The sequence below is a fragment of the Theropithecus gelada genome, chromosome 5, assembly GCF_003255815.1.
Source record: "Theropithecus gelada isolate Dixy chromosome 5, Tgel_1.0, whole genome shotgun sequence".
Taxonomy (NCBI): Eukaryota; Metazoa; Chordata; class Mammalia; order Primates; family Cercopithecidae; genus Theropithecus; species Theropithecus gelada.
Window position 1 is genome coordinate 87410 of NC_037672.1, and position 22000 is coordinate 109409.

The 22000-nt window shown below is 39.4% G+C and overlaps 1 protein-coding gene across 1 annotated transcript in view; it reads left to right on the forward strand.

Annotated features, from left to right (window-relative positions):
• The first annotated feature begins 1077 nt into the window (after positions 1-1077).
• Positions 1078-22000, forward strand: part of ZNF718 (zinc finger protein 718) — a 28682-nt gene continuing 7759 nt past the window's right edge. Inside the window, 3 exon segments of the mRNA XM_025384590.1 lie at positions 1078-1200; positions 4727-4853; positions 5348-5443. Coding sequence (XP_025240375.1) covers positions 4748-4853; positions 5348-5443 — 202 coding nt within the window. The 5' untranslated portion in view covers positions 1078-1200; positions 4727-4747.

Below are 22000 nucleotides of genomic sequence, written 5' to 3' on the forward strand. Positions count from 1 at the left end.
CATGATCCACCCACTTCGGCCTCCCGAAGTGTTGGGATTATAGGCGTGAGCCACCGTGCCTGGCTGAAAATTTTTCTTTTAGTCATATTTTCCATACATTGTTTAGAAGTACCAGATGTTATATACAAAGTGCCTATCAGGCTTCACTTGAGAGAAAAACCTTCATTCTCAGGATTCCAGCCACACAACCCACAATTGTACGACAAAGTGCAGCAAGGTGCTCCCCAAATCTGCAAACAAAATAGTCTCTCTATTTGGGATCTACAGTCCCTTCTAGAGCAGTTAGACTAGATTTCTACAAAAATAACTTCAGAACAGCAATCAGTTATTTCACCTCCTTCAGTGCTCCTGTCATCTTCAGATCTGACACAGATTCAGAGATCATGGGGCCCATAAACCCAACCAGGATCATACATATGCATTGATTAAACCTGAGAACTTCAATTCTCTCCCTCCTCCCCTTGGCCCGATGCCCACAAATGTGCATAGCTCACCAGCCCTCCAAGACCTAAATGTGTAGTTCCAAATTTTGAATTTATTTTCTGGGATTTGAGAGAAGAAAAGAACTTTTATTTGAGAAATACATGTTCTTTTAATGATCAGACCCAGAGTCTTGTTAAAATGAGACCACAGTGATAATACTGTTCCCATCTTTGAACTGTTGGTCTTTTGAAATTGCTTGCTGTTGGCACAAGTGGCTATAAATTAACCTAATAATGCCACACTGGACACCATAACCCACACCCAATAGCTTAAAAATGTATATAACCAATCACTAACCAATGTTACTATTGTAAGCCAATAAGAATTCCTGACAACTTTCTATCAGTTCCCTCTCTGCCTTCCTTTTTCCTTTACAAATATACTTGTAACTGGAGTGTATATTCAGGGCAGCTTTATACTCCAAGATTGCAATATTCAAGCTTTGGCCCCAAAACTCTCTACTTATATTATGTTTACCCTAGTATTTCCTTTTAGGTCAAAATATTCTTTAGGATGTGTTGAAGGAACCTCACTGAGGGGATCTCTCCTCTGGTTTTACTGTGCTTACTCTAATCCCTAAGAATGCAGAGGCACATTGATCCCACCTAGAATCTGCATATAAAAGTTGGCCTCTGCCTAGGATTCCCAACACTGGACCAGACTTTGGGTTGAAGACATACGAAAAACTCACAGAAGACATTTTCTGCATCATGAGAGGCCAACATAGACATCTTAAGCCCCATTTTTAGAGTGGAGCCCTTTGAGTTTTCCAGATCTTATTCAGTGACCTGCTACAGCTGTGTGAGAGGCTTCTGATGGGAACAAAATCCTGTGGCAGAATCTGTAAGGGTAACAAGCATCTTAGCAGTGGGAGGTAAGGCCACAAAATATCCAGAGCCTTAATGACAACCATAATCACAAGTATGCCTTCCTCCTGTATACTGTGTTATGGGAGTAGAGTACTTTTGTCCTTTTCCTTACCTCAGAGTTAGCTGATCAGGGGCAGGGGATATCACATCTGGAGCCAAGATATGCAGGTCCACCAGGACAGCTCCATTTTCTATTTGCACCCCACAAAGTCAGCCTGAGTGTCTCCTCCATGGATCACTACGGGGGCATCAACCAAAGGTCACTGGGGACACTCTCACCAGCATCTTTGAGTAATGAGACATTTGAGGATGTCCTGTGCAGACTGGGGTCAGTCTGACAAGAAGGTCTAATTCTGCTCCCATTTCAGAGAAAGATTAAGTGACTCATCCAGGGTTTGTGCCTCCCCTCACAGAAAGAATCTCCTTGGTTTTTACCCAGATAAGAATTGCTCCAGTTTTCTGGTTCTTTGGTGAAAAATGAGGAGATCTGGAGACCCAAACTGATCAATAACCTAATTGCTTCTATTTTATATGGTCATTGGAAAAAGACATAAAGCAGTCATGGTCCCTACTATCAAGGAACTTGCAGTCTGGAGCACATGAATAAATGGTTGAATTCAGCATCGTGTGTTCAGTACAAAGATGGACACTGTACAGGAGACTTAAGCTTCATTTGGGTTACTTCCCTTTTATTGTTTTGTGAGTTTTGATGCCACCACCTGATCAGCTGTTCATTGGCAGAAGAGAAATTGTTGTTATTACTATTTGTATTGTTTTTACCTTGCTAAGAATAAATAATTAGCTTCTAATATAATTGGTCTAGAAAAACATAAGGGTTTTGGTTGAATTCCTTGCTATTGTGTGTTATAAAATAGGGAATTAGCTAAAATAGATTAAGATACAGAAACTCGGCCGGGTGCAGTGGCTCAAGCCTGTAATCCCAGCACTTTGGGAGGCCGAGACGGGCAGATCACGAGGTCAGGAGATCGAGACCATCCTGGCGAACACGGTGAAATCCCGTCTCTACTAAAAAGTACAAAAAAACTAGCTGGGCGAGGTGGCGGGCGCCTGTAATCACAGCTACTCGGGAGGCTGAGGCAGGAGAATGGCATAAACCCGGGAGGCGGAGCTTGCAGTGAGCTGAGATCCGGCCACTGCTCCAGCCTACACGACAGAGCGAGACTCCGTCTCAAAAAAAAAAAAAAAAAAAAAAGATACAGAAACTCTGGGAATCAAATTTCTCTTCGGCAGGCTTAGAAAAGACAAAACTGAAAATACTTACAGGCATAGAGAGCAGATGCCTAGGGCCCACCTTCTGTCCCATCTCTGTCCAGATCCACCCTCTGCTGAACCTTTTCCAGGTCTGACCCCACACTGAAATCTCTCACAGAACTGCTTAGAGAAGATCAGAGTTTGGGGTGGCTAACCCTACCACCTCTCTGGAGCTGGTGCTTAAAATTTCCTGAAACCCAAAAGCAGATAAATGGGGAAAAGCGATATACTTTTGTGCCTTAAATTGTTTTTTATAAAATTAAAATTAGTGTTTCTAGAGACATCCTATCCAGCAACCTGTTCCCCATCTCTACAGTTTCAGTGGTTTTTTCACAAGTTTCAAAGTAACTGCAAACACAAAAATAAAAAATTCCTCTGAATTGCACTTAACTCTTTCTTTCTGTATATGTCCCATCTATCTATATTGAGCTATTATTTTACGCATTTAAAAAACAAAAAAACAAAACCAATAAGTAAACAGAAGAGGAAATAGAAATGCTGGGGCCCTGCATTTAAATCCTGGGAAGTATAGGACTACTTTTCAGGATGTTATAGTATTAACACACGTAATGTGAACTTCCCAGCACACTGGTCTGTGACATACTTCTGAGCACATACTACATGCTCCATAAAGATTGCATTAATGCATATACACATTTTTCAAATGCAGACTTACTCAGACTTGCCACCATCTTCCGCCTCTGTAAACATTAAAGGGCCTGCAGAGAATGCCATATTTCAAGATGATGATTGGTGGTCCTGTCTTCGGATGTAAAGTATTTGTGTTATGATAAGGGTGTTGCAGTGAGGGACTCATGCTGTGATTGCTTTTTCTAGCTGAGTGGTATAATGGGTCTAGGAGCAGAAGCGTCAGCAATAAGAAGACTTGCAATAACAGGAGACTTGCAATAAGAAGCTAATTCATGGACCCTTTTCAAACCTGCAGAATTTTGTTACTTACAGTGAGGTTTTGAATACCAAATAATTTATATGCACATTGAACCTTAGAGGCAATGCTTGGCCGAGTGATTCTCAGCCCAGTCTTGCTGTAGAGTCACGTGGACAGTCTGAAGAGAAACCATAACCTGTACCCTCCCCACAAATCCTGTCTGTTTTACTAGGTGGAAAAATTTCTGTTTTTGGCCAGGCGCTGTGGCTCATGCCTGTAATATCAGCACTTTGGGAGGCCGAGGCGGGCGGATCACGAGGTCAGGAGATCAAGACTACCCTGGCTAACACAGTGAAACCCCATCTCTACTAAAAATACAAAAAAAATTAGCCAGGCATGGTGGCAGGCACCTGTGGTCCCAGCTATTCAGGAGGCTGAGGTAGGAGAATGGCGTGAACCTGGGAGGCAGAACTTGCAGTGAGCCGAGATTATGCCACTGCATTCCAGCCTGGGCGACAGAGCAAGACTCCGTCTCAAAAAAGAATTCCTGGTTTTTAAATTGAATTCCTCACATGATTCTACCACAAGGCCAGGGTCAAGCATGAGGGCTTCCAGATACTTTAATGAGAAGTCAGTTCACCCTTTGTTCTAGGAAGTCACAGGGCCTGCTCTGCTTGGTTTTGGTAGGGCATGTCAGTGTAGCCCATATTTCCACTGCAGCAACAGAAATTGCTGGCATGCCCTCCTTTTTCTTCAGAGTTATAGAATAATTTAGAGAACATTACTGTGTTGAAAGTTATTTTATCAGATAACTCCATTCAGTCTTGTAAGTCAGAACTAGTTCTCTTAACTCATTTCACCTGTAGTCAAATTAAGGCCTCACAGCCGGGTGCGGTGGCTCATGCCTATAATCCCAGCACTTTGGGAGGCTGAGGCAGGCGAATCACCTGAGGTCAGAAGTTGGAGACCAGCCTGGCCAACATGGTGAAACCCTGTCTCTAACAAAAATACAAAAATTAGCCGGGCATGGTGGTGGGTGCCTGTAATCCCAGCTAGTAAGGAGGCTGAGGCAGGAGAATCACTTGAGCCTGGGAGGCGAAGGTTGCAGTGAGCCGAGACTGCGCCACTGCACTCCAGCCTGGGCAACAGAGCAGGACTCCATATTAAAAAAAAAAAAGAAGAATTCTGTCACTTGATAAATATGTATTTTCAGGAGCTCTTAACATTCAGGGATATGGCCATAGAATTCTCTCCAGAAGTGTGGAAATGTCTGGACCCTTCTCAGCAGAATTTATATAGAGATGTGATGTTGGAGAACTACAGAAACTTGGTCTCCCTGGGTGAGGATAACTTTAATATGTAATTCCTAATACTTTTTCAGAATTTCATTTTCTTTCCTTGTATAATATCTTTTAGGAGCTTTTGCTTTGCATGAATTAATTTCAGTTCCTTCATGAAAAGTTTGGGAGTTTGGTGGTATAAAAAATAAAATCTTTAGGATGTTTCATCTTTACGTAAACCTTCTTTTGAGCTAATTTGTTTCCTTCACTCTAGGCTAGTGGTAATTCTATAAATTAATGATATAAAATAATTGTCTTTCACATCTTAACATGCAATTTGCACTACTTATTTTTGATTCAGTAGTACTTGGTAGTGGAACTTAAAGCCCACAGAGTTAAAATACTTAAATATTCTAAAGATTCTGTCAGAAAACAATTTTTGGATTAATTTTCTAGAATCTTCCCTAATTTCTCTATTCTACTTAGCATAGTACTAGGTTGGTAATTGGAGTATCCCCAGCAATAGTCATGTTAATTTTTTAAAAATAAAACAGGTGTTACTATCTCTAACCCAGACCTGGTCACCTGTCTGGAGCAAAGAAAAGAGCTCTACAATTTCAAGATACATCAGACAGCAGCCAGACCCTCAGGTAGGTGAGAGTGAATGGAGGAGAGGACACAGGCAAGGAGGCCAAAAGTCAAGAAGGAAGCCAGGCCTTAAAATGTAGTTTGGGAGGCTGAGCCCTGTGGCTCACGCCTGTAATCCCAGCACTTTGGGAGGCCGAGGCAGGTGGATCACCTGAGATCAGGAGTTCAAGACCAGCCTAACCAATATAGTGAAACCCTGTCTCTGCTAAAAATACAAAAATTAGCTGGGTGTGGTGGCTTGTGCCTGTAATCCCAGCTACTCAGGATGCTGAGGCAGAGAGAATTGCTTAAAAACCCAGGAGGCAGAGGTTATGCTCAGCTGAGATCACGCCACTGCACTCCAGCCTGGGCAGTATCGAGCTAGACTCCATTGCAAAAAATGAATAAGTAAATAAATGTAGTTTGGGAAGCTCTGTGACAAAATAATTTCCAAAAAGGCTGCATTTTTTCTCATAGGGTCATCTTATGTCCCATGCTCTTAAATCCAAGAGTTCTGTTTTTCCTTTCGTATCTCCCTTCAAGTTTACAGGGAGAGCCGGTGTCCACTTTATCACTTACAAAGGGCTGCATGGTCTGACTGCTGTTCATTGCTTTTGGGGACCTGGGAATATTCGTATGATTGAAGAGCTCTATGTTAAAGTTTTTTTGTTTTTTGTTTTTTTCCAAATACTGTTTTTGCATCATGTCTGAAATGTGTAAGGTGAGTAGTGGACATATTGGGATTTGGTTCAGAAATCCCAGGAACACCAGGGACAGATGTTGCATCTTTTCTGCTTGGTGATTTTTAATCCTATAGAGGTTGCAAATGTAATTCTACAAAAAAATTCTTACTCAGCAATTTTATCAGAACAATAAGCATTTTCCTAAATATGAAAAAATGTAATTTTATTTTACTTCAAAATGTTATTGTTTTAATATAAACTGAGATTTGTAATTTAAACTCTACTTTTGCAAGTTTTCAAATTATTTAAAGCATGGGTTTTCAACCTTTGGCTTCCTTGGACCACCACATTGGAAGAAAAATTGTCTCAGCCACACATAAAATACAGTAACATGGCTGGGCATGGTGGCTCACACCTGTAATCCCAGCACTTTGGGAGACCGAGGCGGGCAGATCATGAGGTCAGGAGTTAGAGACCAGCCAAGCATGGTGAAACCCCATCTCTACTAAAAATACAAAAATCAGCTGGGCATGGTGGTGCATGCCTGTAATCCCAGCTACTTGGGAGGCTAAGGTAGGAGAATTGCTTGACCCCAGGAGGTGGAAGTTGCAGTGAGCTGAGATCGTGCCACAGGCACTCCAGCCTGGGCAACAGGCTAAAACAAATAAAAATAATAAAAATAATAAAAATTATGCTAACACCAATAATAGCTGATGAGCATTTAAAAAAAAAAAAAAAAGGTTTGCAAATAATTTTTGTGATATCCACCACCACAGATAAGTAAAAATGTCCTCACATTCAAAGCGTTGGCCAGCACTGAATTTCTTAAATGCGCTGTGTCATTAACCAGCTTAGAACATTGCTAAGTGTATATTAAACTCTCAATTGTTACATTATTTCTTAATAACTATTATCTTTTAATTTTGTCTTATTTAGTAGGAAGCCTACTGAAATTCTGTTATTGAGATCTATCTATATATAAAAATGTGTGTTTCACACACACAAACACCTATGTAAGTTTTATATGTGTATAATAAATTCTTACTTAACTTTGCTGATAGGTTCTTGGAAACAGTAAGCAAAGCAACATATTAAGAAAACTAATTTTACCAGAGTTTAATTAATACAAGAGATATGTTTACATGACATATAGCAACATTGTTCATTTAAAGATGCAGTTTTCAAGAACCTATTTTGAACATAAAGTGAGGGCTTACTGTACATCTCTGTGCGACCTGGATTTTTCTGATAAATAAAAGTTGTATAACTTAATGTGTACAGTGTAATGATTTGATATGTATATACGTTGTAAAGTAAAATATAGTCAAGTTGATGAACACATCTATTACCTCAGGTAGATAACCAATTTTTTTGTAGTAAGAACACTTAAAGTCTACTGTTGTAGCAAATTGTAAGCATACATTACAGTGTTACTAACTATAAACAATGCTATTTTGCTGATCTAATGCTAATGTACTTTAGATTTTTCAGAGTTACTCAACTTATAACTAAAAATTGGTATTCTTTGAACATCTCCTTATTTTCCACCCTCAGGCACTAACAATCACCATTAATCAATGTTAAAGTTTTGTTTGTTTTGTTTTGTTTTTGAGACGGGGAGCCTCACTGTCACCCAGGCTGAAGTGCAGTGGCGTGATATCCACTCACTGCAAGCTCCGCATCTCGGGTTCACCCCATTCTCCTGCCTCAGCCTCCCGAGTAGCTGGGACTACAGGCACTCGCCACCATGCCCGGCTAATTTTGTTTTTATATTTTTAGTAGAGACAGGGTTTCACCATGTTAGCCAGGATGGTCTCTATCTGACCTCGTGATCCACCCACCTCGGCCTCCCAAAGTGCTGGGATTACAGGTGTGAGCCACTGTGCCCAGCCAATCAGTGTTAAAGTTGTTTAAGGTTATACTTAAGTTTTACAATTGTGTTTTCTATTACTGTGAAAAATGACACTAAAATTTTCACATTGAATATAGATAACTTATGATAATATGGTACTTTGACAATATTAGTTATTCTAATGAAATAGGTTTCTTTTTTTTGTTTTTTTTTTTTTTTTTGAGACGGAGTCTGGCTCTGTTGCCCAGGCTGGAGTGCAGTGGCCGGATCTCAGCTCACTGCAAGCCCCGCCTCCCGGGTTCACGCCATTCTCCTGCCTCAGCCTCCCGAGTAGCTGGGACTACAGGCGCCCGCCACCACGCCTGGCTAATTTTTTTTGTATTTTTAGTAGAGACGGGGTTTCACCATGTTAGCCAGGATGGTCTCGATCTCCTGACCTCGTGATCCGCCCGTCACGGCCTCCCAAAGTGCTGGGATTACAGGCTTGAGCCACCGCGCCCGGCCCGAAATAGGTTTCTATTTATTTGTGTCTACTGCAATTTCTGTCATTAATATCTTATTGTATTTAGTGTATACATATTTCATTGGTTAAATTTACTTTGATTACATTTTTTATATTTATACTATTGCAAATGAAAATTGTTTCTTTTTTTGTAAGGTTTGTTGTTACTATTTGGAAATGCAACAAATATTTTTATGTTGGGCCAGGTCCAGTGACTCATTTCTGTAATCCCAGTACTTTCAGAGGCCAAGGCTGGTGGATCACTTGAGCATAGGAGTTTAAGATGAACCTGGGCAACAGAGTATTAACTCCAAAAATCTGAGACGGGTCTCAGTTAATGTGGAAAGTTTATTTTGCTGGCCAGGCACGGTGGCTCATGACCGTAATCCCAGGACTTTGGGAGGCCGAGGCTGGTGGATCAAGAGATCGAGACCATCCTGGCCAACATGGTGAAACCCCATCTCTACTAAAAACACAAAAAATAGCGGGGCATGGTGGCACGCACCTATAGTCCCAGCTACTTGGGAGGCTGAGGCAGGAGAATCGCTTGATCCCAGGAGGTGGAAATTACAGTGAACTGAGATTGCACCACTGCACTCCAGCCTGGCGACAGAGCAAGACTCTGTCTCAAAAAAAAAAGGAAAAGAAAAAGAAAGAAAAAAAGTTTATTTTGTCAAGGTTGAGGACACATGCCCCTGACACAGCCTTAGGAAGTCTTGATGACATGTACCCAAGGTGGTTTGGGCACAGCTTGGTTTTATACATTTTAAGGAGACATGAGACATAAGTCAATCTATATAAGATGTACATTGGTTCCATCCTGAAAGGCAGGACAACTCAAGCAAGGGATGGGGTTTCTAGGTCACAGTACATGAGAGAGAGACTGCTGTATTCTTTTGAGTTTCTGATTTGCCTGTCCAAAGGAGGCAATCAGATGTCCATTTATCTCAGTGAGCAGAGGGATGACTTTGAATAGAATGGGAGGCAGGTTTGCCCTAGGCAGTTCCCAGCTTGACGGTTTAGCTTAGTGATTTTGGGGGCCCTAAGAGTTCCAAGATTTATTTTCCTTTCACAAGATTATGTATCCTGATGCTTTAATGAATACATTTATTGAGTTTTTGTTTATTTACTCTAGAGTTATATGTATATATATACACACATATATAGGCATGATTATATAATCTCCAAACAGCAGTAATGTTTTTATTTCTTTTCAAAAGCTGGAGAGCTTTGTTCAATCCTTTTCCTTGCCTAATTGTTCTCATACAAGTTTTTAGTAATATGCTAAGATAGAAGTTGTGGCCCTGGAGCAGGCCTGCAGATCTTGGCCTCAGCTGTGGTCTCTGAAGCAGCCCTGTGTCTGTACATTTGAAGGATCTAACAATGATTACAATTTGGCAGGTAAAGAACTCCTTTTGTTCTGTCCTCATGCTGATGGGATTACCTCTGCTTTTGATGGTTGTGTTACCAGAGATTTGGACAGTCATGAATTCTTTCTAGGCCCTGGAAAGATTAAATTTCCTTGAGGACATTATCTGCATGGCAGGCAGTAAGGTAGGGTTTTGAAGTTTGTCTGCATATGATAGGCCAAGTACCAGGTGTATGAATGGGTTTGGCTTCTACTGACTACTGGGGAACAGTTTTCACAGGTCTCTCTGAGTCCGTGAGTATGTACAACTGGCCATGGACTGTGACTGTGAGGGCTAGAACTGAGTCACATGGCTGCTGCAGGGACCATAGCTAAGGCCAAGATCTGTAGGCCTGCCTCCAGGGCCATGGCTGGGTGTGTCTCCTGGCAGTCTCTTGATAGGAAGGACCACTTGTGTACTGTAGCTGAGAGGAGTTTGAGACAGGTTGCAGAACTGCTTCAGCATCCTTAATAAGACCAAGCTTAGTGTACCATGTTTTGTCTGCAGCCATGTCTATGGGCTCTTGAGTTGGCCACCTGGGTGAGGGCCTGCTTTTTCCAAATACCCCTACTTGATTTTTGGCTCCACTGAGGTTTCACAATCCTAACCAAAGGCAAGTACCTTTCTACTTAGGTTTTCTGTGAGTTTACTACTTAACATATCTTATTTATTCTGTGAGTTTACTACTTAACATATCTTACCTAAGTGGAATCATACACTGTCACTTTGTTAGTGTCTTCACTTAAAATAATGGCTTTAAGATTTATCCTTATTGTAGCCTCTGACAAGATATTTTCATCTGAAGCTAAAGAATATTTCATTGATGTATAAGCCACATCTTTTTAAATCATTCATCTGTTAAGGGACATTTCAATTTTTTTTTCCTTTTTGACTTTTGTAAATGATATGGTTTGGATCTGTGTCCTCATTCAAATCTCATGTCAAATTGCAATCCCTAATGTTGGAGGTGGGGCCTGGTGGGAGGTGATGGGATGATAAGGTTGACTTCTCACGAATGGTTTAGCACCAGCCCCTTTGGTACTGTCTTTGCCATAGTGAGTTTGTTCTCCTGAGATCTCACTTTTTAAAAGCATGTGGCACCTCTCCTTTCACTGTCTCTTGCTCCTGCTCCCACCATGTGAGGTGACTCACTCCTTATTTGCTTTCTACCATAATTGGAAGCTTTTTGAGGCCTCGCCAGAAACAGAAGCTGCTATGCTTCCTGTACAGCCTGCAGAACCATGAGCCAGTTAAACCTTTTTCTTTAAAAAAAAAAAAAAAATTACCTAGTCTCAGGTATTTCTAGCAATGCAAGAATAAACTAAAACAGTGAATATTGCTGCAGTAAACATGGATGTGCAAATATTTCTGTCAGATACGCTTTGCATATTTTGAGTAAGATGCTCAGAAGTAGAATTAGTGGGTCATAGAATAACTTCATTTTTTTTTGGAGGAATCCCCTTACATTTTTTAGGGGGCTGGATCACTTTCTTCCTACCAACAATGCACAAGGGTTTCAATTCATCTACATTCTTTACATTTGTCATCTTTTGTTCGCTTGATGTTGGCCATTCTAATTAATACATGATAATACCTCATTGTGGTTTTGCTTTACATTTTTCTAAAGATTAAAAATTTTTCAATAATTGCTTGCTATGTGTATTTATTCTTTGGAGAAACATTTTCATCTGTTCATTTGTTAATCATGTTACTCTGTTGATTTTTTAGAGTCTATTCTGGGTGTTAATGTCTGTCAAATGTATACTTTTTACTTTTTTTTTTCTTAGTTGGGACTCTGACTAAATGTTAATTTTAATGTGCAGAGATAAATTTAATGTAGTCCCATTTTTCTGTGTTTTTAAATGTGTTACTCATGTAGTTGATGTTATATGCAAGAAAACATTGCCAAGACCAATGTCATAATCTTTCTTCCTGTATTTTCTTCTAAAAATTGTAGAGTTATGCTTCTTACATTTAAATATTTAATTTATTCAAGATAGTTTTTGTATATGGTTCAGGATTTTAAATTTTTATGAGTACACAGTAGCTTTATGTATCTATGGGTTACATGAGATATTTTGATGTAGGCATGAAATGCATAAAAATTATATCAGGATAAATGGGTATTCATTACCTCAAGTGTTTTTATAGACAACCTAACTACATTCTTTTTTTTTTTTTTTTGAGACGGAGTCTCGCTCTGTAGCCCAGGCTGGAGTGCAGTGGCCGGATCTCAGCTCACTGCAAGCTCCGCCTCCCGGGTTCACGCCATTCTCCGGCCTCAGCCTCCCGAGTAGCTGGGACTACAGGCGCCCGCCACCTCGCCCGGCTATTTTTTGTATTTCTTAGTAGAGACGGGGTTTCACCGTGTTAGCCAGGATGGTCTCGATCTCCTGACCTCGTGATCCGCCCATCTCGGCCTCCCAAAGTGCTGGGATTACAGGCTTGAGCCACTGCGCCCGGCCTGAATTTTTTTATTTCTTATGCCTCTAGAAACATTAAACGTAGAAAAGGGGTCTGTTAAGTGCATTTATGGGGTATACTTCTATTTGTGAAGGAGTTTGCAGCCAGCCTTATACATGGATAAGCTTATACTTTGATAAATAAAAGATGAAAGCCCAGTCAGCGTAAGAAACTTCAGTGATACATACACTGCCTCATAATCAGTCCAAAAACAAAACGTTGGTTCATTCCTGTTAACCCACACCATGGGTTAAAGAGAACATTGCCAGGAGGCCTTCACTCTTCTAGAAGAGCATCATTTGTTAGGCCCTTTTCCGTGGCTTAAAGTAAAAGAAGCAATGGTTAAAAAGGTATCCCTCATGATAGGCTCTATAGCAAATTCTACTGTAAAGGCTACAGTTATGCAGTAGACTTTAAATTCTTTTGTGAAAGTTATAATAGAATTGACTAAACAGAGAAGTACCTGTGCAGCTGCTGGCACTTGTGGCTTATGGAGAAATACATCAGATGAAGATTATAGACATTCACTGGTAGGGGATTAACAAATTGCTTAGTTAAGTAAGTAAACTCTTTATCTGGCTCATTCTTTGATTTATTTAATTTTACAAGGTTTGGTTAATGGAAACCTTGAGTAAGGAGCATACTGTGAACTCTTGGTGTTTTCCTCCCAATAGTCATAATAGTAGTCTCCCTGTGTGCTGTATTCTCTCAAAGGTTTAAATGCTTGCATGCAGCCATCTCTAGGATGTCATACGGTCTCTCTTCAACTATAATAACAGGAGCTAAAAGAAATGTGCAACCATGAGAACACCGTAACCTATAAATAATGTGCTGAGACCAGAAATCCAAAATGATGGTAACTGAGAGTGGCTCAAAGGCCCTAAATTTTGGACACACTGTAATCTAAGTGAGAACCTAACCAAAAAGGGGGAATTTTGTTTTGTTTTGTTTTGAGATGGAGTCTCACTCTGTCACCCAGACTGGCGTTCAGTGGTGTAATCTTGGCTCACGGCAACCTGCACCTCCCAGGTTCAAGCAGTTATTTGCCTCAGCCTTCCAAGTGACGGGGATTACAGGCGCCTGCCACCATGCCCGGCTAATTTTTTTATTTTTAGTAGAGATGGGGTTTCACCGTTTTGCCCAGGCTGATCTTGAACTCCTGACCTCGTGATCCACCTGCCTCAGCCTCCCAAAGTGCCGGGGTTACAGGCTTAAGCCACTGTGCATGGCCAAGGGGGAAGTTTTTAAACAAAATTCTGGGATGCCATTGTTTTGGACTAAGCTCATACACTAGGCCCCAACAGACCAAACCAAAATGGAGTTGTTTGTGCCAAGACTTTAAGGAAACACATAAATTCTAGAACAAACCAGGTTTTTTTTTTGTCCTGCAAATCTCTGTAACAAACATTCCTAACAGCATTGGTATCCACCCCCATTATATCTTTTAATCAAATACATTTGCTGTTGCATAGAGACCATCAAGTTTCAGATGATCATGCAATGAAAGCTCCAGCCAGTTCCAGGTGAAAACACACCCCTGGCCATCAAGAAACTACCCTGTCTCCACTAGACAGAACAGAGCAGGAGTACTGTGATCTCCGATAGGCGGGGACTACACCCCAAGCCAGCATAAAGCAGTTACAGAAAGAAAAAGACCATCGATCCCACTGCCTCCTATAAAGATTTATGAGGATCACATATCTTGGGGGAGATGAGGCAGGAAAACAGGGTCTGGAGGCAGGGACCATAAGGGCAATTCACACTTTAGCTATAACAGGAAATATCCTCTCCACAGGCGCTGTAAATAACTAACTTTACTTCACCCTCTCCATTTACATAGGGCATACCCAAAGTAACCAGTGGAATCCTCTAGGTGGTATTTAAGCTCCCAAAAATTCTGTAACCGGGCCTTTGAGCCCCTATGCTCGGGCTTGCACTTTGGAGTGTACTTTCATTTTCAATAAATCCTTTTATTCCTTCCTTGCTTTGTGCATTTTGTCCAATTCTTTGTTCAAGATGCCAAGGACCTGGACACTTTCTACCAGTAACAATATATTCCTGACAGCTTTGTCAAAAAGAAGTTTGCTGTAGTATGGATTTATCTCTGCATTCTCTCTACTGTTTTACTGATCAGTTTTATGCTGTTTTAATTATGGTAGCTCTGTTGTATCATTTAAATTCAAATACTATGATTCCTCCAGTTTCTTTTTTCGTACAACGGCTTTGGCTATTTTGAGTCATTTATGGTTCTGTCTACATTATAAGATTGTTTTTCCTATTTCTGTGAAGAATGTCATTCATGCTTTGACAGGAATTGCATTAAATCTGTAGATTGTTTTGGGTAGTATGAAAATTTTAATAACACTGATCTTTCCTATTCATGAACATAAAATATCTTTCCTTTTTTTTCTCTTGCTTAATTTCTTGCATTGATGTTTTATAGTATTCATCATAGAGATCCTTCACGTCTTTGGTTAAGTTCATTCCTGGTATTTAATTTGTGGCTATTGTAAATGGGATTACTCTCTTGGTTTGATTTTCACATTGTTCACTGTTGGCATGTAGAAACACTAATTTTTTAATCCTATATCTTGACTAAATGTTTGAGTTCTAATGGTGTTTTAGTGAAGTAGGTTTTTCAAATATAAGACCACATCATATGCAAAGTTCTTTTTTTGTGACAGATTTTTTTGTTTCTATATGTCTCTTTTGTCTGATATTGAAGGGGGCCAGCCCCTCCACAACCTGTGGGTGTTTCTCGTCAGGTGGGACGAGAGACTGAGAAAAGAAATAAGAGACAGAGACAAAGTATAGAGAAAGAAAAGTGGGCCCAAGGGACCGGCGCTCAGCATATGGAGGACCTGTGCTGGCACTGGCCTCTGAGTTCCTCAGTATTTAGTGATCATTATTATCTCTACCATCTTGGAGAGGGGGATGTGGCAGGACAATAGGGTAATAGTGGGGAGAGGGTCAGCAGGAAAACATGTGAGCAAAGGTCTCTGTGTCATAAATAAGTTTAAGGAAAGGTGCTATGCCTTGATGTGCACACACACCAACATCTCGGTGCAATAAAAAGCAGTATTGCCACCAGCATGTCTCACCTTCAGTCCTAAGGTGGTTTTCTCCTATCTCAGTAAATAGAACAGACAATTGGGTTTTACACCAAGACTTCGTATTCCCAGGGACGAGCAGGAGACATATGCCTTCCTCTTATCTCAGCCGCAAAGAGGCCTTCCTCTTTCACTAATCCTCCTCAGCACAGACCCTTTACGGGTGTCAGGCTGGGGGACGGTCAGGTCTTTCCCTTCCCACAAGGCCATATCTCAGGCTATCGCATGGGGAGAAACCTTGGACAATACCTGGCTTTCCTGGGCAGAGGTCCCTGTGGCCTTCTGCAGTGTAGTGTGTCCCTGGGTACTTGAGATTAGAGAATGGCAATGACTTTTAACAAGAATACTGCCTTCAAGCATTTTTTTTTTAAACAAAGCACATCCTGCATAGCCCTAAATCCATTAAACCTTGAGTCAACACAGCACGTCCTTGCAAGCACAGGGTTGGGGCTAGGGTTACAGATGAACAGCATCTCAAGGCAGAAGAATTTCTCTTAGTACAGAACAAAATGGAGTTTCTTATGTCTACTTCTTTCCACATAGACACAGTAACAGTCTGATCTCTCTTTCTTTTCCCCACAAATATAGCCACTCCTACACTTTTTTAGTTATTGGCATGGAATATTCTTTTTCATCTTTGAACCACTAATTCCCAGTGTGGGAATAATGATACCAATCCTTTCATGAGAATAGAGCTCTCATAACCTAATAGCTTCTTAAGGGGCTGACTTCTTCATTTTCTCACCATGGCAGTTAAATATTAACATAAATTTTGGAGGGACACTCAAACAATAGCAGTGTGTGTTTATTGGATAAGTAAATGTTTTTCTGTTTAAAGTGATTATTGACAAGAACTTATTACTGCTATTTTGTTCATTGTTTTCTGACCATTTAGTGGTTTCTATGTTTTAATTCTTTCATGCTTTCTTCCCTTGCATTTTCTTGAATTTTTGTTTTTGTTTTTGTTTGTTATATGCTTTAATTCTTTTTCTTTTGCGTGTATTTACTACCGTTTATTTTAATTTCCAAGAGACTTACGTAAAACATCTGATAGTTATAAAAGTCTAGTTTGAGATAACAATGTAACTTCTTTTTTTGTACAGATAGGGTCTTCCTTTGTTACGCAGGCTGTAGTGCAGTACATTCACAGCTCAATGCAGCCTTGACCTCCCCGAACTCAAGCAATCTTCCCATGTTACCCTCCTGAGCAGCTGGGACTACAAGCGCAAGTCTGGCTACTTTTTTTGGTACTCTATGTAGAGACAGGGTTTTGCCATGTTGCTCAGGCTGGTCTTGAACTCCTGGGCTCAAGCACTCCACCTGCCTTGGCCTCTCAAAGTGCTAGGATTACATGAATGAGACATCACACCCAGTGCTGCTTAAAAAAAAAAAAAAAAAAAAAAACTAGCTTTGTGAGATCCTTATTTTATTTTATTCTTGTATTTATTTTAGAGACAGAGTCCTGCTATATTGACCAGGCTGGTTTTGAACTCCAGATCTCAAGCAAAAGTTAACTTCTATGTGTAGAAATATTAAACAATTTTCCTTCCTTTAAAACACTATTTATGTCACCCTTTACATTTTTTTATATTGTGTACCTGTTAACAAATATACTGAAGCTATATGTGTTCTAATGCTTTTTTTGTGGCTTTTATGTCAGAGTTAAAAGTGATTTATGCTCCATAATTAGTTATATAGCCTTCTATGTATATATGTTTTCCAGTAAGATTTGTACTTTTATGTTTTCTTGCTGTAAGTTAGGATTCCATCCTTACAACTTGAAAAATTCTCTTTAACATTTTTTTGTAAGACAGGTCTAGTGATTATAAATTCCCTCAACTTATTTTTTGATCTGAGAATATCTTGATTGATACTTCATTTGTCAAGGACAGCTTCGTCAGGTGTAGTCTCCTTATTTGTCAGAGTTTTTTTCTTTTTCTCTGTTCATTTGCACTTTAAATATATGGTCTCACTTCTATGTGGCTTGCATTGTTTCTGCTGAGCAATTTACGGATAACTTTATGGATGTTCCCTTGTATGAGAAGAATCTCTTTTTCTTGCTTCTTTTCAGAATCTCCCATTGTCTTTGAATTTTTGGCAGTTTAATTATAATTGTGTCCTGGGCAATTTTTTATTAGGTTCTTCTTGCTACAGATATTTTGAGCCTCAGAAAACTGAATGTCTTCCAAGATTGGGAAAAATTTAACACATTATTTCTTTAAACAATTAAAAAAAAAGTTTTCTCTCTTTTGAACCTCCTAAAATATGTACCTTTTTATGGTTTATTATATAGTGTGGATCCCAAATGCTTTATTCACACTTTTATTTTTTAAAAAATTCTAATAAGAAACTTTCAAATGACTTAAGTTTGCTGGGGTGTTTTTTTTGTATAGCTGAGTCTCCTGTTAAAGCTTTCTCTTAAATTGTTTTTTCTTTTTTTTTTTTTATTATACATTAAGTTCTAGGGTACATGTGCACAATGTGCAGGTTTGTTACATATGTATTACATGTGCCATGTCGGTGTGCTGCACCCATTAACTCGTCATTTACATTAGGTGTGTCTCCTAATGCTATCCCTCCCGCCTCCCCCCTCCCCACAATAGGACCCGGTGTGTGATGTTCCCCTTCCTGTGTCCAAGTGATCTCATTGTTCAATTCCCACCTATGAGTGAGAACATGCAGTGTTTGGTTTTCTGTTCTTGTGATAGTTTGCTGAGAATGATGGTTTCCAGCTGCATCCATGTCCCTACAAAGGACACGAACTTATCCTTTTTTATGGCTGCATAGTATTCCATGGTGTATATGTGCCACATTTTCTTAATCCAGTCTGTCACTGATGGACATTTGGGTTGATTCCAAGTCTTTGCTATTATGAATAGTGCCGTAATAAACATACGTGTGCATGTGTCTTTATAGCAGCATGACTTATAATCCTTTGGGTATATCCCCAGTAATGGGATGGCTGGGTCAAATGGTATTTCTAGTTGTAGATCCTTGAGGAATTGCCACACTGTTTTCCACAATGGTTGAACTAGTTTACAGTCCCACCAACAGTGTAAAAGTGTTCCTATTTCTCCACATCCTTTCCAGCACCTGTTGTTTCCTGGCTCCGATGCACTTAACTGCAATATCAGCAGAAATCTCATCAGTCCAGAGATCCAATAGAAGAAGATATTTACCTCCCCAAATTAGTTTCTAATGACTGAAAGAGGTATTTGCTCCTTCAGATGCAAGGACATCCTTAATGGATCATGAAGGATCAGGCAAATATAACACTACCAAAGGAAACTAAAAATGCTCCAGTAACCAATTACAATAAAACACAGATCTAAAAAATGACTAACAAAGAATTCCAGATAATTTTAAAGCATCTCACCAGCCTGACCAACATGGTGAAACCCTCTTTCTACTAAAAATACAAAAATTAGCCAGGTGTGGTGGTGCACACCTGTAGTCACAGCTACTTTGGAGGCTGAGGCAAAAGAATCGCTTGAATCTGGAGGGTGGAGGTTGCAGTGAGTTGAGATCACCCCACACCACACTCTAGCCTCAGCAACAGAGTGAGACTGTCTAAAAAAATAAAATAAAAGCTCAGTAAGATGCAAAAGTACACAGATTACCAATTTTTTTTGCAACAATGCATGAACAAAATCACAATTATAATACAAAAAAACCCATTATAATTTATATATTGTTTTTATAAGATATATCAGAATATCTATTTTAAAATGAAATAATATTGTATATATATGTGACATTTTAAAAATCTGATACTAATCTGTAAAGGGACATTTGTGTTGTTTCCAGGAATTGTCTTTTGTAGATAATAATAGATGAACATGTGTGTGTAAATATCTATTTAAAGTCCTGCTTTAAATATTCTTGGGATATTTTGGATACAATGATGTAGTACCATGTATATTTTCAGATGTTTGTTTCCTGAGCCTTCCAAAAAATGATTGCCAAGACCAGTGCGTGAAGCCTTTATCATATACTGTTAGATTTCATATATGTGTAAGATCATGTGGTACTTGTCTTGGTGAATCTGGTTTATTTCACTTAATGTAATGGCCTCCAGGTTCATCCACACCCTTGCAAATATCAAACTTTTATTGTCTTTTGTAACTGAATAGTATTTTGTTGTGTATCTGTACTAGATTTTCTTTATCATCTGGTTTTCAATAATTGGATTGATTCCATATCTTAGCTATTATAAATAGTATTGTAATAAACATGGGAGTCTCTTTGACATACTGATGTTGTTTTTTTAGCTACAAAGAAAATAGAACTTTTATATGCTCCAGCAATTGTGTTTAATTAAAAAACTAAAAATAGAACTAACATGCTTCAGCAGTCCTGTTTTATTAAAAAATAAATAGAACTAACATATGACCCAACAATTTGAATTTGGTGTGTTTGTGTGTAGTCATCAATGTTTTATTGTCTAGGTGATGAGTCAAAGAAACAGTCTAAATTATCATATATTGATTATTTAAATATGTTATCCTGTGATGCTTTTTTTCCTGTAATGGCTGTACTAACTTACAGTTTTACAACTGTATTTGTTTCCTTTTCTATACATTCTCACTAACAATTGTTAGTCTTTATTTATTTATTTATTTATTTGAGATGGACTCTTACTCTGTCACCCAGGCTGGAGTGCAGTGGTGTGATCTTGGCTCCCTGCAACCTCTGCCTCCTGGGTTCAGGCAGTTCTCCTGCCTCAGCCTCCCAAGTAGCTGGGACTACAGGCGTATACTGCCATGTCCGGCTAATTTTTTTTTGTATTTTAGTAGAGACGGGGTTTCATCATGTTGCTCAGGCTGGTCTCGAACTCCTGAGCTCAGGCAACCTGCCCATTTTGGCCTCCCAAAGTGCTAGGATTACAGGTGTGAGACCCCACGCCCAGCCAGTCTTTTCAATTACAGTCTTTTCAATTACAGTTGTTCTCACTGGAGTAATGTTTTTTATTGTTGTTGTTGTTATTGTTGTTTTTTGTATTGTTTTGTTTGTTTTGTTTTGTTTGAGACAGAGTTTTGCTCTAGTTGCCAAGGCTGGAGTGCAGTGACATGATCTCAGCTCACTGCAACCTCTGCCTCCCAGGTTCAAGTGATTCTCCTGCCTCAGCCTCCCAAGTAGCTGGGACTACAGGTGGCCCATACTGTGCTCATTCTGCCTTTTTAGTAGAGATGAGGTTTCACCATGTTGGCCAGGCTGGTCTTGAACTCCTAACCTCAGGTAATCCACCCACCTCAGCCTCCCAAAGTGCTGGGATTACAGGCGTGAGCCACCGTACCTGGCTGTGATGTGGTATTTTATTGTGGTTTTGATTTTAATTTCTCTGAGAATTAGTGACATTGAGCATATTTGCATGTCCTTTTTGGCCATTTGCATTTCTTCTTTTGAAAAATGTCTGTTAAGGTCTCTTGCTTGTTTTTAAGTTGTGTGTTATTTTTGTTTTAAGTTTGTTAAAAATCACTTGGCTCTAGGCTCATGAATTTATTATTGGGCTCACTGGATACTGTCCTCTGTCTATTTTTATGCCAGAACCATGCTCCTTTGCTTACTGTAGCTTTATAGCATATTATGGAGTCGGGTAGTGTGATGTCTCCAGCTTTATTCTTTTTACTCAGGATTTCTTTAGCTATTTGGGGGTCTTTGATGGTTCCCTATAAAGTTTAAGCTTGTTTTTTCCATTTCTTTGAAAAAAGTCATTGGTATTTTGATAGAGATTGCATTGAATCTGTAGATCACCTTGGGTAGTATAGCGAATTTCTTAATATTTTTTTCAATTCATGAGCATAAAATTCTTTCAGTTTTTCATGTCTTTTTCAGATTTTTATCAGTGATTTATCATTTTCATTGTAGAGTGTTCAGCTTTTTAATGACGTTTGCTGCTAGACATCTCTTTTTTATTGTGGATGCAAAGCAGCATTTGGCAAAACTCAACATGCATTTGTGACTTAAGAAACTCAATAAATTAGGTATAGATGTAGCTCAACACAATAAAGGCCACAATTGACAAACCTATCACTGAACAAATCTGTATACTGAACAGAAATCTATATACTGACAAATCTATATACTAAACAGAAAAAAAAAGCAGAAAATGTTTTATTTGAAATTTGGGACAAGGTAAGGATGTTATTTGATATTGTAATTGTGTATGACAATATTCAACTGTGTACACTGTAAGACAGTGATATGGTTTGATTGTGTCCCCACCCAAATCTCATCTTGAATTACAGCTTTCATAATTCCCATGTGTTGTGGGAGATAATTAAGTCATGGGGGCAGTCTCCCCCATACTGTTCTCATGGTGGTGAATAAGTCTCAGGAGATCTGATAATTTTATAAGGTTTCCCCTTTTGTTTGGCTCTCATTCTGTCTTGCCTCCCACCATATATGACATGACTTTTGGCTTCTGCCATGATTTTGAGGCCTCCCTAGCCACATGAAACTGTGAGTCCATTAAACCTCTTTTTCTTCATAGATTACCCAATCTCAGGTATGTCTTTATCAGCAGTGTGAAAATGGACTTCTGCAGTAAATTGGTACCAG